The sequence below is a fragment of the Schistocerca gregaria genome, chromosome X (assembly GCF_023897955.1).
Source record: "Schistocerca gregaria isolate iqSchGreg1 chromosome X, iqSchGreg1.2, whole genome shotgun sequence".
Taxonomy (NCBI): domain Eukaryota; kingdom Metazoa; phylum Arthropoda; class Insecta; order Orthoptera; family Acrididae; genus Schistocerca; species Schistocerca gregaria.
In genome coordinates this window covers 787,299,612-787,318,187 of record NC_064931.1, presented here as the reverse complement: position 1 = coordinate 787,318,187, position 18,576 = coordinate 787,299,612, and the positions used below count along the sequence as shown (strand labels likewise).

The following is an 18,576-nucleotide window of genomic DNA, read 5'->3' as shown; positions in this document are numbered from 1 at the left end:
AGTAAACATACCCGCTATTTCATGGTTCTGTGGAATGTAATAACCAACGACGATTGGCTTCAGCTACATTTGGTATATCTGAAGAAACTTGTGGACTCTGTTCCTCGCCAAAATGATGACATTGTCAAGGCTAGAGGCGGTGTTAAACATTTTTAAGTGGTGTGTCATATGGGCGACTAATTTTTTCTCCAGTGTGCGTATATAAGTTGTTCCAGGGCCGACTGGAGAATGTTACACGGATGAAGAAAAAGTTACATTGTACCAAAATTACGCCAGGAGCCTCTGTCTGCAAAAGACCCACTCAAAAGTTATAAGGCAGAGTAGTCAGCTTAAATGTCGATAAACTACTCAAGCAAACAGCGGGAGAGTAGGCAAACCACGTAGACGAATGAGGTACAGCAGCAAGGAAAACACGCCATCAGATGCGATCTTGACAGTTCGTTAAATGGGCCATAACATTTCTTACTAATGCCCACTGCTAGGCTGAATACTGTCTGATGGCGTCGCAAGCACGTGACGTGGTAAGGAAAGTACACGCCTTGCCAAAACTTAGTACGAGATACATAAAGTAACATAACGTATTAACACTCAGTGGAAACGAATGGAAGTCCTGGAGCGTGTTGGCAGAGTTTTCCTAGCTGTTCACAGAAATCTGGCCGTCAAATGGCATGAGGTCAGCGTGAAAATGGTTCAAATGGCTCTGAGCACTATGTGACTTTGAAAGGTGGTTACTCTGAGTCACAGCGCCAGAGATTGCGCCAAAGATTATTATTCTGCCGCCTCATCTGGGCAGTAGTAGTTCAGAGGTTGTTGTTCTGTTGGGCGAGAGAGTACACGCTATTCGGTTAGTGTAATGTATAGATGGAAGAAGTTGCAATTGTCAGAATATATTTGAGAAAGGAGATGCGCTTTTGATTTACGATGCTGGTGTAATGGAATATTTTCGTCAATGTACAATGAGGTAAAAAGGTATTACAGTTTTCTTTAATGACAATTCCTCTTGCTCACAGGTACAGTCAACAAAGCATCTGGCTCGTGTTCATTTATTAGACTTGTAATTCTGATTTCTATGTGCAATTATAGTATTTGTGGTTTTTCAATTAGTTCATTGTAAATGGTGTTTAAAATATTTTGTCGTATTGAAAAAGAACGGAGCCAGATACATGTACGTTGAGGCACACTACCACACACAGAACAGTTACACTTGTGCTTTGTTGTTTCATAGCTTTTATAGTTGCGGGGGACTTAATTAATCAATTGTGTTAATGGAAATTCCTTGTCATTCTTTATTTTTATTTTATGCAGTCAGATTGCGTGCTAATACTAGTCAGGGCCAACCGGTTACGAGACTTCGTAACCGGTCACACACCTACTAAAATTATTGCATTTATTCATTGACATCAGTCTTTTCTTTTTAATTATGCCCCCATGCACTTAATATTAGTCCTTTCTTTTTAATTAAGCCACCATGCAAATTAACATTTAAGGTCATCAGTTCCCTAGAACTTATAACTACTTAAACATAACTAACTTAAGGACATCACACACATCCATGCCGAGGCAGAATTCGAACCTGCGACCGTAGCGGTCGCGCGGTTCCAGACTGAAGCGCCTAGAACCGCTCGGCCTCACCAGCCGGCGGTCAACGTGACTATTCCGCCAAATGGCGCTGGCCCCACAACACGAGGTAGCTGAAAGAAAGGGGAAAAGACAATGTGTGTCAATCAGCGAGCAGTTATAATGCACTGCGGTGGTGTTCTTCGTTATAACACGGCTCACAGACAAAATTTGGATGACTTCACACGATGAAGACTCATTGGGAAACGGGAAGGACGAATTGTGACGTGTGTGACGCAGAAGTTTGGTATTGTTCACAGCTTTGTTTCACGTACATGGGGAGTGTCACGACCTACAGCAGAGGAGCAGTTCTACCATGGTCAACTACAGCAGCATATGAGCACTACATTGTGCAACAGACGAGAACGGATACACATAAAACAGCGGGTTCAGTTTGAATCGCATTTAACAGAACCGCAATACACGCAAACTGACGCTCCACACTAGCATAGCGACTGCTTGGGAGGGTGGCCTCTTTGTCCAGCGACCAATACTTCGTGTTCCATTGACATCAAAGGCATCATTTGCGATTCTGCCAAGAGCGTAGGGATTGGACCAATGAGGATTGGGATCACGTGCTGTTCTCCGATGAGAGCAAATTCAGACTCTAATGATTCTGTACATACCCTCATATGGCGAGAGGTGGGAACACATAATGCACCCACAAATATCGTTGAAGATAAAAAGTTGCTGGTCGAGATGTTATGGTGTGGGAAGGCATACTGACCTCCAGATCTTTGAAAACGGTATACGCCAGTAGCAGGACAACTTGCATTCTAGTGCATTTTGTTAGAGAGAGTTGCATGCATTCATGGACAAACTAGATTGGTTTATCATCCCTCCCCCTTAACCTATTGTTCTGCTTAGTGGATTATGACACCCTAGGGGTTGATTTATGACCCCTGAGAATAATCCATCCATCTTAGCTATCCCCACCTCCCACCCTCATCAGCCTTCTCCTCCTCCTCCCCCCCCCCCCCCCCTCAGCCCTCTGGAAACCTTCAACCCTCCCTTGTCTCCCTTGCTGATACAAGTACACTTTTGGGCCCCAGTTATTCGAATAGCCCCCTCCCACTCAGTCGCTTTGATTAACTAATTAGTTAAATCGATAAATTAATGAACCCCTCCCCCTCTGGAAAATCCTCTGGCCCTACACTCCCACTCCCCCCTGGAAAATAATGGATCTGTGCTGAAGAGGAAGGATCTCACGACAGGAAATTCAATTTTATAGCAAAGGATATAATGTTTATTTATAAAATTCAATATTCAGGGTTTTGATTTCTTTTACTTGGCGGGAAAAGCTCACATCTAGCAACTACATGACCTAATTATGTAATTACTCTGCTGCAGATTGAAGGTGATCTCTTGTTGGGAAATTTTTGTGTGTGTGCTCATCTTGACATGCAGGGATCGACTCAGCTAGTGCACAATGCCACAACCAGATGATATCCAACCCACCAACCTCTTGCTCCCACCCTCTCAACCACTCCCAGAAAAAATTGGTGGGAAAAAGAACTCACCCTGTGCTGGAGAGGAAGGATCTCATGACACGAAAGTCAAATCACAGTCAATAATGTATTAATGCATATTCTCTATATAATCAGTTTGCAGGAGACACTTGGGTAGAGCTCACCTCCGCACCTCCACATCCCCACCCCACCAATCTCGCCTCCCATGAGTAATAACTGTAAGCACCGAGGAATGGAATGAAGTGCGGTATAGAGACCACCACTTGGGGTCTCCCACATATGTGTCTATCGTCAGGATGCCACCATGACGCTCATAAACGCTCGATGTCCTAATTACAAATCATGATACTAAATACTGCTGGCCACTCACCGGATATTGGCCTCCTTTGAACTCGCGACCACTCTCCCGAGTGACTGATACGTGACTGTAGGGGGATACAAAATAAATTATGCAAAATTTCTAGTTGATGTGATGAATGGCAGCTAGTTCTAAATGTAGAAAAACGTAAGTTAACACAGATGAGTAGGAGAAGCAAACGTCTAATGTTTGGATACAGCATTAGTAGAGTCCTACTCGATAGAGTCACGTCACTTAAATATCTGACCGTAAGACTGCAAAGCTATATGAAATGGAACGAGCGTGTGAGGATTGTGGTAGGGAAGGCCACTGGTCTACTTCGGTTTATTGGGAGAATTTTGGGAAAATGTGGTTCATTTCTAAAGCAGAATGGATATAGGACGCTAGTTCGACATATTCTTGAGTACTGCTCGAGTGTTTGGGTTACCGCACCAGGTCGAATTGGTTGGTTGGTTGATCTGGCGGAGGGAACCAAACACCGAGGTCACTGGTCCCATCAGATTAGGGAAAAGTGGCGAAGGAGATCGGTTTGCCCTTTGAAAGGAACCATTTTCCTGCAGCGAGTTAGGGAAATCACGATAAAGCTAAATCAGGATGGCTAGACGAGTGTTTGACCCGTCGTCCTCCCGAATGCGAGTCCACTGTGTTAACTACTGCGCCACCTCGCTCGATAAGATGAGATTAAAGGGAAATATTGAAACAGTTCAGAGGTAGGCAGCTAGTTTTGTCACCAGTAGTTTTGATCAATATGCAAGTATTACAGTGACGCTTTGGGAACTGAAATGGGAAGCCCTACACGGAAAGTGACGTTCTTGTCAAAGAACGAAATTCAGACATTTTAAAGAACCAATGTCTGAAACTGGCACCAGAACAATTCTACTGCCACCAATATAAATTCAGCATAAGCATCACGAAGATAAGATACAACAAATTTGGGCTCATACAAAGGCATATAGACAGTCGTATCTTCCTCACTCTATTTAAGAGTGGAACAGGAAAGGAAAGGACTAGCAGTGGTACAGGGTACCCTATGCTACACATCGTAGAGTGGCATGCGGAGTGTATGCGTAGATGCAGATGTTGATTTCAAAAGCTTCTTTCCTTTTTTGTCTGAATTGCTTGTCACTCGTGTTTCACTTCTGTACAAGGCTACAGTCCAGACAAATACGTTCAGAAAAGACTCCCTAACACTTAAATTTATGTACGCTGTTAAAGAAGTGCTTTTGTTGCCATTGCCAGTCTAAATTTTATATCCTCTCTACTTCTCATCAGTTATCGTACTGCTCAAACAGCAAAACTCATCTACTTTCAGCGTCTCATTTCCTAATGTAATTCCCTCAGCATTGCTGACTGAATCCGACTACATTATAGTACACTTATTTTCTTTTTTTAATGCTATTATTACATCCTCCTTTCAATGTAATGTACGTTCCGTTCAACGGCACTTCCAGATTGGCGCGTTGCAGTGTGCTGTAATAACGCTACGCATGCTTAAGATGATAATTAATTTATGCGGTTAAGAACAATAATTCATAAACACTATTTGTAGGAAACCCTGTAACTGATACAGAACATTATTAAAACAAGAATCATCAAAACAGCATGGCAACTGGAGTATGTATAGTGGAGATATTTAAATTTTAACTAAGACAGCATATAAGAATTGACTCACAGATGGGTGGGTTGCGGGCAGGCCAGATAGCATTTTCGTCGTCAGTCATCGTGGCTGTTGCAGCCAGCAGGCCACAGAATGTGTAGGAACAGTTGCAGGTATACAGAGAAAGGACGCAACGTAAAAGTTAAGATGAAGTCCTCGGGGTTGGACACTCCTTCACTTTGTTTCATGTGGATGAGTCCATTGGTGGATCCAGACGAAAGGAAAAACTGGACCACTTTACATTATGTTTTTGTGAACAGTAGAGAATTCGCCGCATTTATGAAAGCCTTGTTTAGATTTTTTTCCATGTCTGTAAATGAGAGAGAGTGATGTACTTGCAAGCACTGGTAACTTGGCAAACTGTGCTGTTTGACGTCCCTGCCACCAAGAATCGTGAGCAGTGAGAAGGCATGTCATTGCCAGAGACACACAGCTCTGTGGTTGAAGGGGATGGACATGCGTCGAGCGTCGCTCCATCCTGAAGCACAATAAGCTTTGCCTGGACACTTCCAGTTAGTAAGTAAACTGGCACAGGTAGTGAATTTTAAAGATGTGTTTGATGTATATTCTTATTTGTTAGAAACCACGGAGGCTTCGACAAGAATGTGTGTATTGTGTATTGAAAAGAGGACCTATAAACGATGGAGAGGCTTCGTCCCGTCATAGCCCTCAGTGGTTCACAATCCTACGCCACAGCAGTCCACCCACCCCACCGCCGCCCCCTACCGAATCCAGGGTTACTGTACGGTTCGGTCCCCCATGACCCCCCTCCCCCTCCCCCGGGAACGTCTCATACCAGACCAGTGTAAACCCAAATGTTTGTGTGGCAGAGTAATTGTGGTGTACACATACATGGAGACAGTGTTTGTACAGCAAACGTCGACATAGTGTAACTGAGACGGAATTAGAGGAACCAGCCCGCATTCACCAAGGCAGATGGAAAACCACCTAAAGAGACCATCCACAGTCTGGGCGGCACACCGGACCTCGACACTAATCCGTCAGGCGGATTCGTGCCAGGGACCGGCACGCCTTCCCGCTCGGGAAGCAGCAAGTTAGACCGCGCGGCTAGCCGGGTGGACAGACAAGACTCGTTCATGAGCAATGCTTATGGTGTGTGGAACACAGTGCTCCTGTGGGTGAAGTAAGTGAGCGTGGTTGAAGTAAGTGAGCGTGCCATACTGGCGAGCTATCAACCACTTATGTGTTGTGGCATTATCGTTGCCGATGACTTTTTGGTCGCGACTCAAAATACGTGAAATTTGTTGACTTGGAGAATATGAGGTTGTTTCACTGCGGGTATCTTAACTATCCTGGTGACTTGTGAGAAGTCCCGCAAGGCAAAGAGAATTAATTATATCTTCCCAACATAGATTAGCGGTGTTGTATTACTTACAAAGCATCAACTCTTACGTGTGTGAGATTCGCCTGTGGCCGTGTAACCGCTTGTAACGGTACACTCGCTTCTGAGCAAGCCTTGTAAATTCTGATAGGCGCCATCTATGAATCTGTTTCGCCGGCCAGTGTGGCCAAGCGGTTCTAGGCGTTTCAGTCTGGAACCGCGCGACCGCTTCGGCCGCAGTTTCGAATCCTCCCTCGGGCATGGATGTGTGTGATGTCCTTAGATTAGTTAGGTTTAAGTAGTTCTACGTTCTAGGAGACTAATGACCTCAGACGTTAACTCCCATAGTGCTCAGAGCCATTTGAACCATTTTTGAATCTGTTTCGATGTAATGATTTAATTTGAGGACATTAGACCTCCACAACATAGTTCACTTCTACCAGAATTAGTCTCTCTTTATTGCTAGTTGTACGCAAATTTAACAAATTGTGGTCGTGTTGAAAGATTAATTAGGCATAATTCAGGTGTTGGAGCCCTGGGTGCTGTTAACTGCACTAGAGATGAGTTTGGAGCAGAGCGTCTGGCCTTCAAAGACGCACCACGGGGATGTAGGTTAGTACCAGCATAGCGCCATGAACCCCTGTAAACTGCTGCCATCTGCAACTGTGAATTATGTTCAGAAGTACATTGTCAAGAAGGATTTGTCATTACATGTTCTCTCAGAGTCGTCCGATGCAATTTTTTTTGTGTTTGGCGCCAACGCAATTGTTAGATTTACAGTGTAAATTAATGTGAGCGAGAGTGGATATCGGAAATGTTACAAAGTTCTTTGTTCTCTCTGCACAATTACAATGTGATTGCCAAATCTCCAAGTCTTTATTTCTTATCCCTGAAATTTCATCGCTTCGCCGCGATTTTCTCCCGCTCCCTTTACTGCTTCCTCAAAGCGCAGATTGAATAACATCGGGGATACCCTAGAACCCTGTCTCCCTCCATTCTCAACCACCACTCACCTTGCAAGCCCTTCGACTCTCATGATTGCCTTCTGGTTTCCGTACAGGTGGTGTATAATCTTTCACTCCCCGTATTATACCACTACTATCTTCAGAATTTCAGAAAGTGTATACCAGTCAACGTTGTCAAAAGCTTTCTTTAAAATCCACAAATGATATAAACGTAGATTTGCCTTTCTTTAACTTATCTTCTAAAATAAATCGTTGGGTTAGTACTGCATCGCGTGTTCCAGCATTTCTCCAGAACCCATATAGATCTTCCCCAAGGCCCACTTCGACCAGTTTTTCCATTCTTCTGTAAATAATTCGTGTGAATATTTTGCAACCATGATCTAGTAAACCGGTAGTTTGGTAATATTCACACCTGTCAACGCTTGCTTCCTTTGGAATTGGAATTTTTTCATACTTCTTGAAGCCTGAGGGAGCACCCCTGCCTCGTGTATCTTCCACACAAGGGTGCCTATATGATAATTTGTAGGGGAGGGGGGGGGGGGCTGGACCTGCGAGTATGAAGTATTTTTAATATTTTGAATGACAAAGCAGCCATAAAAAGTTCCAGTTTTGACCCAGTTAAAAATCTGCGTAATATTGACTTTTATATCATTTTCTTGAAACAAAAGCTCCTGACTGCACTATCTTTTTACCTCCTCCTGAAAGCTAGGGACAGGATTTGCTGAGACTGTGGGCGCCCTTGTCTGTGACATTTGACTTGTGTGCATCTCAGTATTGTCCTAAAGAAATTGAAGCTTTATAGGATTGATGGTACAGCCAAACAATGGATAATGTCATTCTAACCAAAAGAAAACAGTAAGTTCTGCTTAGTAATTCAGTCATTGTAACCAGGGTACATTATTCTGACTGGGGAGAAATCACGTATGGGAGTTCCCCAAGGCTCTGTCTTAGGTCAGCTACTGTTCCTCACATATGTAAACAGTCTTCCATCTAATATACAACAAGTAGAATTATCTCTTTTTGCAGATGACACTATTATTCTAATCAGTCCAAGAATACATATAGAAACAGAAGATATGGTAAAAAAAAGTTGTTACATGTATCATTGACTGGTTTTCTGCGAATGATCTCACCCTCAATTTTAAAATGACACAACATCTTCATTTCTGCACATCTGGAGGTACTACGCCAATGATACGTGTAGCACATGGTGAGGAAATTATAGATAGGGTGGAAACGTCAAAGGTCTGTGGTGTCGATATTGATGAGAATTTAAACTGGAAAAAGCACATTTTGGAACTCCTAAAACAACTTACTTCTGTCACATTTGCACTCAGAATCATGATACACCTCATAGGAAGAGACAAATTAGTTAAGTTGAAATGTTTGCATATTTTCGTTGAATAATGCGCTAGGAATTAATGTTCGGGGATACTTCATCTTTAAGAACGAAATTCTTCATTGCTAAAAAACGTGCTGCAAGAATAACTTGTCGTGCTCACCCACGATCATCTAGTAGACATCTGTTTACGGAATTGTGCATTTTGACTACTGTTTCATGGTATATTTATTCCCCCATGAAGTTTCTTGTAAATAATCCACTGCAGTTCAAAAGGAACAATGATGTGCATAGTTACGATATCTGAAGGAAAAACGATGTTCATTACTCCACATTAAGGTTGTTTTAAGCACAAAAAGGGACGCACAGTGCTGCAACCAAATTTTTTCATAACTTAGCCAGTGATATAAAATGTCTGACAGACAGCAAAGTAAAATTTGAAAACAAACTGAAAAAAATTCTCGTTGACGACTCCTCCTATTCCGCAGAAGAATTTCTATTATTGTAATGTGACAGAGGTGAGAGGTGGGGTGGGGTTGGGTGAGGGTTGGTAGGGATTCCTAACTCATGTCTGTATATAAAAAAACTAATACATTTATAGCATGTAGCCATATTTACACATTAATTTGTGATGTGAATGTAAAATGTCTCGTTCTACATCATTACGATTTATCGTGCAAATAATCCATGGAATATGAATCTAACTAATAGTTCACGTTCTATAATATTGCCTTCAAGTTAATTTTCCCTGTGCAGTCCCTCTACGAAATCCTTCCGCCTTCCGCCTTTCACTTCTTTGCTTAGTACTGGTTCCCCGTCTGAGCTCTTGTTCTCCAAAGGGTTCTTTCGTTTTCCTGTAGGCAATAAGTAACTTTGCCTTAGTTACACATGCGTCTATAGACTTATATTTGTCCTCTAGCCATTCCTGCTTAGCCATTTGTACTTTATGTCAATCTCATTTTTAAACGTTTGTAATCCCTTTCGCCAGCTTCTTTTGCCCCATTTTTATATTTGCTCCTTTTATCAATTAAATTCAACATCGCTATGATGTCCAAGGATTCCTATTAGGCCTTGTTATTTTACCCATTTGATCCTCATTTGTCTTCACTCTTTCGTCAATCAAAGCCACCTATTCAACTTCTATTCCTTCAGTCAATCGTTACCTAATGCTCCCTTTTATACTCTCAACAACCTCTGGTTCTTCCAGCTTATGCTGCACCCCTCTCTTCAATTTGATACCTTTTTGCAAATTATTCAATTTTAATATACAGTTCATAACGAATAAATTATGGAGAGAGTCCACATGTGTCTTACATCTCAAAATTTGGTTCCGAAAACTCTGTTTTACCATTATATAATAAATCGGAAACCCTAAAGTCTCTCCAGCTCTCTTCCACGTATACAATCTCCTTTCATAATTCTTAAACCAGGCGCAGCGATGATTAAATTGCACTGTGTGCAGGATTCTGCCAGGCGGTTTCTCCTTAATTCCTCTCCTACTATTTTTCCTTTTCTTCCTCTTTCTGCTACCGAGTTCATCACCCATCACATTTAAATTTTCCTCTCCCTTACTTATCTGAACAATTTCTTTTTTCTCACCTTACAGTCTTTCAATCTCTTCATCATAACGCCCGGGTTCCCGGGTTCGATTCCCGGCGGGGTCAGGGATTTTCTCTGCCTCGTGATGGCTGGGTGTTGTGTGATGTCCTTTGGTTAGTTAGCTTTAAGTAGTTCTAAGTTCTAGGGGACTGATGACCTAAGATGTTAAGTCCCATAGTGCTCAGAGCCATTTGAGGAGTCCAGTCTTCATCATATGCAGCGCTAGTTGGCATATTAACTTTCATTATATTGGTGGTTGTTGACTTCGCGTCTACTTTTTCTACGATAATGCGGTCACTATGCTGCTCTTAATATATTACCCGCATTCCCATTTTCTTATTCAGTATTAAAGCTACTGCTGCATTACTTCTGTTTGATTTTGTATTTCTAACACTGTACTCAACTGACGAAAGGTCCTTTTCATCCTGCCAATGAACTTTGCTTGCCCACAGTATATCTGACCTCAACTTATCTCTTTCTCTTTTTAAATTTTGTAACAAACCTACCAGATTAATGGACCCTAACACACCACGGTCCGATCAGTAGAATACGTTTTGTTTCTCCTGACATGGACATCCTCACGAGTAGTCCCTACCAGAACATCCGAATGGGAGACTAGATTACATCCGAAATATTCACCCAAGGGTATGCCATCGTCATTTAATCATACAGTAGAGCTGCATGTCCTCGGAATATGTAACGGCTATAGTTTCCCATTACTTTGAGCCCGTCACTGTACCAGCACAGCAAGAACATGTTGGTTGATGTTACAAGGCCAGATCAGTCAGTCATTCAGACTGTTGCTCTTGGTGAAAAGGCTGCTGCCCCTCATCGGGAAACAACACTGTTGTGCCACATGGGATAATCTAGCCTGAAGGAAGACTGGGGTTTGACATTCTATCTACAAAAAGAGGTAACTAGATATCTGATCCAGACAGTGCTGCATATTTGCATGTCTAATAAGAGCGCGAAGCGGAGAAGTAAACTGACCGCACACAGTGCGTTTTGTGTTTCCTGTATTCCCTTTGCTCCAGATTACAGTCTACATTTTGTTGATGAGGAATGAGAGTACTGCAGTTGCGAAAGCTGACGAGAGCGTCGGAACTTTTTCACAACGGTCTCATTTGCTTAAATACGGTACAAGCTGGCAATGCTTTGGGAGCCGACAATTAGGGCGGCCCCTGCAAGGCGAAAGCGTGACGTACGTCCGGGCTGTTTTCGTGGCTGGCTACGTCCTCGCTGACCGTACTCCTTCGTCGCGACCAGCTCCTTCGCAGTCGCAAAGTGTTGAACAGTTTCCTGTAAACAGACAGAGAACTTTCATAAGCAATAATTCCTCCAATTAACTTTGCCGCGATATCGGAATCGATTAACAGAGGCTGAAAGATGATGAAAAAAAGAACATCTTGAAGCAATAGTCTACCATGGACGAGCATCTGTCATCTATATTAGCACTAAATATAATGTACTAAATTTCAGTTACACGATAAATCACACAAATCTGAAGGCACTAAATTCAGCTTAATGATTACGGATTACTACCAAGAATAACTTAAATTGAAATGATAACATAGATCACGTTGTGGGGCAGCAAACCAAAGAGTGCGATTTATTGGCAGAACATTTAGAAAATTTAACAGGGCTACTAAAGAGACTGCTTAAACTAAGCTTCTCCGCCCTCCTCTGGAGTATTTCAGTGCGGTGTTGGACCCGTATCAGATAGGACTGACAGAGGATATCCAGAAAGTTCAAAAAAGGTCAGCTCATTTTGTATTGTTCCAAAATAAGGGAGAGAGTGCCACGGGTAATACGATACACGAGTTTAGGTGGCAGTCATTAAAACAAAGGCGTTTTTCACTGCGGCATAACCTTATCGTGAAATTCCAACCACCAACTTTCTCCTCAGAGTGTGAAAATATTTTGTGGACTCCCACAGATATAGGGAAAAACGAGAGTGGAACTCGCCATTATGGTACATCACGAAGCTGACGTGCTACAGACTCGAAATTTAACCGACAGGAAGAAGATGCTGTGATATGCAAATGATTAGCTTTTCAGAGCATACACACAACGTTGGCGCCGGTGGCGAGACCTACAACGTGCTGCCATGATGAAAGTTTCCAACCGATTTCTCATACACAAACAGCAGTTGACCGGCGTTACTGGTGAAACGTTGTTGTGATGCCTCATGTAAGGAAGAGAAATTCGCACCATCTTTGATAAAGGTCGGATTGTAGCATATCGCGATTGCGGTTTGTCGTATTACGACATTGCTGCTCGCGTTGGGTCGAGATCCCATGACTGTTAGCAGAATATGGAATCGGTGGGTTCAGGAGAGTAATACGGAACGCCGTGCTGGATCCCAACGGCCTCTTATCACTAGCAGTCGAGATGACAGGCATCTTATCCGCATGGCTTAACGGATCGTGCAGCCACGTCTCGATCCCTGAGTCTACAGATGGGGACGTTTGCAAGACAACAACCATCTGCACCAACAGATCGAGACGTTTGCAACAGCATGGACTATCAGCTCGGAGACCATGGCTGCGGTTACCCTTGACGCTGCATCACAGACAGGACCGCCTGTGATGGTGTACTCAACGACGAACCTGGGTGCATGAATGGCAAAACGTAATTTTTTCGGATGAATCTAGGTTCTGTTGACAGCATCATGATGGTCGCATCCGCGTTTGGCGATATCGCGGTGAACGCACATTGGAACCATGTATTCGTCGTTGCCATACTGGCGTATCATCCGGCGTGATGGTATGGGGTGCCATTGGTTACAAGTCTCGGTCACCTCTTGGTCGCATTGACGGCACTTTGAACAGTGGACGTTACATTTCAGATGTGTTACGACCCGTGGCTCTACCCTTCATTCGATCCCTGCGAAACCCTACATTTCAGCAGGATAATGCACGACCACATGTTGCAGGTACTGTACGGGCCTTTCTGAATACAGAAAATGTTCGACTGCGGCTCTGGCCAGCACAGTCTCCAGAAATAAAGTTAGTGAACTGCTAATAGATATTAACTCTTAAATTATTGGTATATCCGAGCACCACTTAAATAATTTGATAATTCAGAAGCATTCTTTACCAGGCTACAGGTTAACTGGCTGTTTCTCAAGGAGTTCCTTGCGGGATGGTGGAGTGGCTTTGTACATAAAAAACAGTATTTCATTTAAATCCATAGACGTATCACGACACTGCACTGAACAGGTATTTGAAAGTTGTGCAGCATTAGTTGAATTTAGTGAAACTAAACTACTAATTGCTGTTGTCTATAGGTCCCCTAACTCTGACTTCAGAGCATTTTTGCTTAATCAAGAGAGGGTTCGTGATTCACTTTGTAGGACGAACCAGAAAGTAGTTATATGTGGTGACTTCAATATTAATTTTGTATATGATTGTGCAAGAAAAAGGATGTTGGTAGATCTCCTAAATTCATATGATCTGATGCAAACTGTGTTTTTTCCAACTAGGGTGCAGGGGAACAGTAACACAGTCATAGACAATATTTTTATTCATTCTTCATTACTAGATGGGCATTCTGTTACTAAAAGGGTGAATGGCCTTTCAGACCATGATGCACAAATTTTAACACTAAAAGGGTTTTGTACTCGAACCAATGTCATATTTAATTACAAACTACGTAGGAAAGTTAATCCAACAGCAATAGAGAGTTTTTTAAATCTTGTCAAGGAACAAGAGTGGCAAGATGTTTATAGTGCCGATAATATAGATGATAAATGAAAAGCACCAGTTTGCAATTATTCTACAATATTACTTTGATTGCTAACCGGTTTTCGGCTTACAGGGCCATCTTCAGACATTTACTGAGTAAATACTATGCTTTCCATAACCCATTTCTCCTGCTCTTTGAGAGGTGCTTTCCATTTGAACATTCTAAACGGGGTACTAGCAGTAATGGAGTAATGGACAGCCCGGTTGGCTGACTAGTGGGATACGGATATCATGTAGAACAAATCGGGAATTATATCAGAATGTTAGAAGTAATCACAATCAAGCTACAGTAGCCCATTACAAACAGCATTGTAAGGTGCTTAAAAACGTTATCAGCAAGGCAAAAAGTATGTGGTATGCAAATAGAATAGTTAGTTCACAGGATAAAATTAAAGCCATATGGTCAGTTGTGAAGGAAGTTTCTGGTCAGCAGCACAAGGTCGACGATATAAAGTCAGTTCGCAGTAATAATATTTCTGTTACTGATAAATCAGATATATGTACAGTATTTAACAATCATGTCCTGAGCATTGCTGGTGAATTAAATAAAAATTTAGTTTCTACAGGAAATCATATAAATTTCTTAGCGAATGCCTTTCCAAGATTGACGTCTGAAATACTCCTCTGTGATACAGACAAAAGGGAGATTGAGTCAATAATTAAATCACTGAAGACTAAGGACTCTCATGGTTATGATGGAGTGTCTAGAAGAATATTAAAGTACTGTGTTGAACACGTTAGCGCTGTATTTTGCCATATTTGTAATTTTTCCTTTAGGAATGGTAAGTTTCCTGAGCGATTAAAATACTCAGTAGTAAAGCCGCTTTATAAAAAGGGAGAAAGGGATAATGTAGATAATTTTAGACCTATTTCTATGCCTTCAGTGTCTGCAAAAGTTATCGAAAAGGCTGTGTATGTAAGGTTAATTGATTACTTTATATCACACGATTTGCTATCAAATGTACAGTTCGGCTTTAGAAGTCGTTTGACAACTGAAAATGCTATATTATCCTTTCTCTGTGAGGTACTGGATGGGCTAAACAAAAAGTTTCGAGCGCTTGGTAGCTCACAATTGGTTCACCTCTTACTTTAGCAACAGGCAGCAAAGGTCATTATTCACAATGTTGATAACGATTGTAATGTGGGATCTGAGTGGGGTATTGTCAAGTGGGGGATTGGAGGGGGGGGGGGGGGGGATCAGTGTTAGGGCCGCTCCTGTTCCTTATTTATATAAATGATATGCCCTCTAGTATTATGGGTAACTCTAAAATATTTCTGTTTGCTGATGACACTAGCTTGGTAGTAAAGGATGTTGTGTGCAACATTGACTCGGTTTCAACTAGTGCAGTACATGACCTCAGTTCATGGCTTGTAGAAAATAAACTAACCTTAAATCGCAGTAAGACTCAGTTTTTACAGTTCCTAACACACAATTCAACAAAACCTGACGTTTTAATCTCACAGAACGGGCATATGATTAGTGAAATTGAACAGTTCAAATTACCAGGTGTTCAGATAGATAGTAAGCTGTCGTGGAAAGCCCACATTCAGGATCTTGTTCAAAGACTTAATACTGCCATTTTCACTATTCGAACGGTATCGAAAGTGAGTGATATTTCGACACGTAAATTAGTCTACTTTGCTTATATTCATTCACTTATGTCGTATGCTATTATGTTTTGGGGTAATTGTTCCCATTCTACAAGGATATTTTTGCCTCAGAATCTGGCGGTTCGGGCAATAAGTGATGCGAGTTCACGAACCTCTTGTCGACCTCTGTTCTGGGTATTTTGACATTGGCCTCTCAATATGTATATTCCTTATTGTCGTTTCTTGTTACCAATATTAGTTTATTTCCAAGAATAAGCAGCTTTTACTCGGTTAATACTCGGCAGAAGTCAAACCTCCATTTGGATCGGACTTCCTTAACTCTTGTGCAAAAAGATGTGCAATATACTGCTGCATCCATTTTCAATAAGCTGCCACTCGAATTTAATAATCTTAGCAATACTCCACGCGCTTTCAAATCGAAACTGAAGGGTTTCCTCATGGGTCACTCCTTCTATTCTGTCGAGGAATTCCTTGAAAAATTAAGCTGATTCTTATTGTATTGCTGATAGTGTTTACTTAAACTTATGGACTGACTTTTTTTCAGTTTCATGAACATTTTTTAAAATCTGTTATTACTTTTATGTTTTAAGTTCTTGTACTGACACGTTCCATGGCCTTGGAGATTTGCTCCTCAATTTGGACCTACGGAACTTGACGTGTAAATAAATAAATAAATCTCTCACAAATTTAAAACGTCTGGTCAATGGTGGCCGAGCAACTCGCTCATCACAATTCGCCAGTCACTACTCTTGATGAACTGTGGTATCGTGTTGAGGCTGCATGGGCAGCTGTATTTGTACACGCCATCCAAGCTGTGTTTGACTCGATGCCCAGGCTATCAAGGCCGTTATTACGGCCAGAAGTGGTTGTTCTGGGTACTGATTTCTCAGGATCTATGCACCCAAATTGAGTGAAAATATAATCACATGTCAGTTCTAGTATAATATATTTGTCCAATGAATACCCGTTTATCATCTGCATTTCTTCTTGGTGTAGCAGTTTTAATGGCCAGTAGTGTAGCTTAAAGGTGGTTTGATAAACCCCCTGCCAGGCATTTAATTGTGAACTGCAGACTAATCATATAGCTTTAGATGCATATATTATGCAGGAGTTTGTACACAACACATGATTATAACTACAATGTCACACGTGTATTGACAAACTAACCCTGACAGCCGCGTGCGTTAGGAGCCGCTTCCGGGATTCGTATCGGATCCACGCGATATTGTTTCAGTCAACTTTCCAACTAAGTCGTTGAGATCGTAACTTTTAACAACAACTTTAACCCGGACAGTGGCTACAACTTTAGTTGTGCATGGAAACGGGAGGTTGATGCTGAAAGGCAACAGAGAAATCAGCTGAGATATCCACCATCTAACTAAATCAGTATCGCAATTAAATAAGTATCACACGGCCTGTGGAAATCTCCTAACGATGATGATGTACGAAGTCGTCGAAGGCTCAGGACTGAATACAAATCTGACGTCGCATAAGCTCAGTGAAGCATATCCCTAATGTTTCATTTTACAGAGCCCCAAAACGTATTTTAAGATCAAGAATTACAATGTTCAAGGAAGAAAGGAAGCTTCTCTCAAAAACTCGCCACTGGTTCAGTAAAAAACACTGTTTTGATAAATGATTTGCCTTTGTTACGATGTCTGTAGTTCTAACACCAATAATTGCCAAGACTGTTTGTGCAGGGCTCTCGGTTGGGTTCTACCGGTGGTAAAGTGAGTACGAAATCAGATCTCTGTTAGAAATTGATTTTCTTTTATTCTGCAAGCTGTCCGTACAGAGTTTGATGGTGGCTTCTAGGTGGTGTGCATGGTCGCCTTAGGCGGTGTTGGCCACCTCAGCATGACACACACCGACGTGCCTGTCTCTTTACAGCACGAGTACGCCAGGCGGGAGCGCTCCCTCATTGGAATAGCAGGGGCTGGTGCGGCCTTGCAGATGCAAGGCTATTGTCACGTCTCCGGCAGGTTGCAGCCTTTGTTGGACGGCCAGCCTAGAGGAAGCCTTCTCCTGTTGGCACCAGCTCGAGACCTGGAATCATCAACTTTAGTATTGGCTTATAGATGGCTTATGACGCTGCTAGACATAGTTGAAGTTCCTTGGCTCATATGGGACTAACAGCTAGTATGTGGAATGACACGGCGTCGGTTGTAGTTGAAGGCAAGCTACTATTAGGGGTGAGCAGAAAGCATTTACAGTCACTCTGTCCTGTTATGTTATGAAAGGACCCCACCTCCACTCATGTAGGTGACCAAGGCAATGTGGCGTCGTGCCGCACTGTGCGAAAATTAGTGTCTTGTACTATGCTGTGCCAGAAAGATTGAAGCAGCCACCAGCAGGATTTCATAGGCAGTTCGCTTGTCCATGTGTCAATGGGCTGCGGAACCTGGACTGGAAGTTGTGGCCACAATATTCCTCCTCTCTTTGGGAGAGTTCGTCCACCAAATTCCAGTCTGCTGTTAAGCCTGTGAGTCATTAATGATAATATAGTACTATTTACATTTTCTTGCATTTCTGTTTGCAGTTTCCATACTGATTGTCTTTCCTCTGTGATCACTCCGTCACGTGGTATATAGAGACTGGTGCCCCAAGATTGCTCACAACTTATGGGTGACCCACTTGGTCAGTAGGTAATTGACTGGAAGTCTGGGTGGGCTGCGGGTTGTCCGCCATTGGCAGACAGATGCTACACAAGCGAGGATCAGCATTACGACCGTACCTGAGGATGATATTCCCATTGCCACAACCCTGTAATGCTATCTGCTGCGACATTATCGAATATTTCGGAACGCCTGTTCCCTGCTATTGCACCCGTTTTTGTGAAGCTATAAGCTCATCGAGAGAACCGAGCCTTATGG

General features: G+C 42.4%; 1 protein-coding gene across 1 annotated transcript in view; it reads right to left on the bottom strand.

Annotated features, from left to right (window-relative positions):
* LOC126298285 (uncharacterized) overlaps positions 1 to 18,576 on the bottom strand; it is a 200,732-nt gene that overhangs the window by 97,770 nt on the left and 84,386 nt on the right. Inside the window, exon 3 of the mRNA XM_049989584.1 lies at positions 11,552 to 11,645. Coding sequence (XP_049845541.1) covers positions 11,552 to 11,645 — 94 coding nt within the window. The remainder of the gene's footprint in view (positions 1 to 11,551; positions 11,646 to 18,576) is intronic.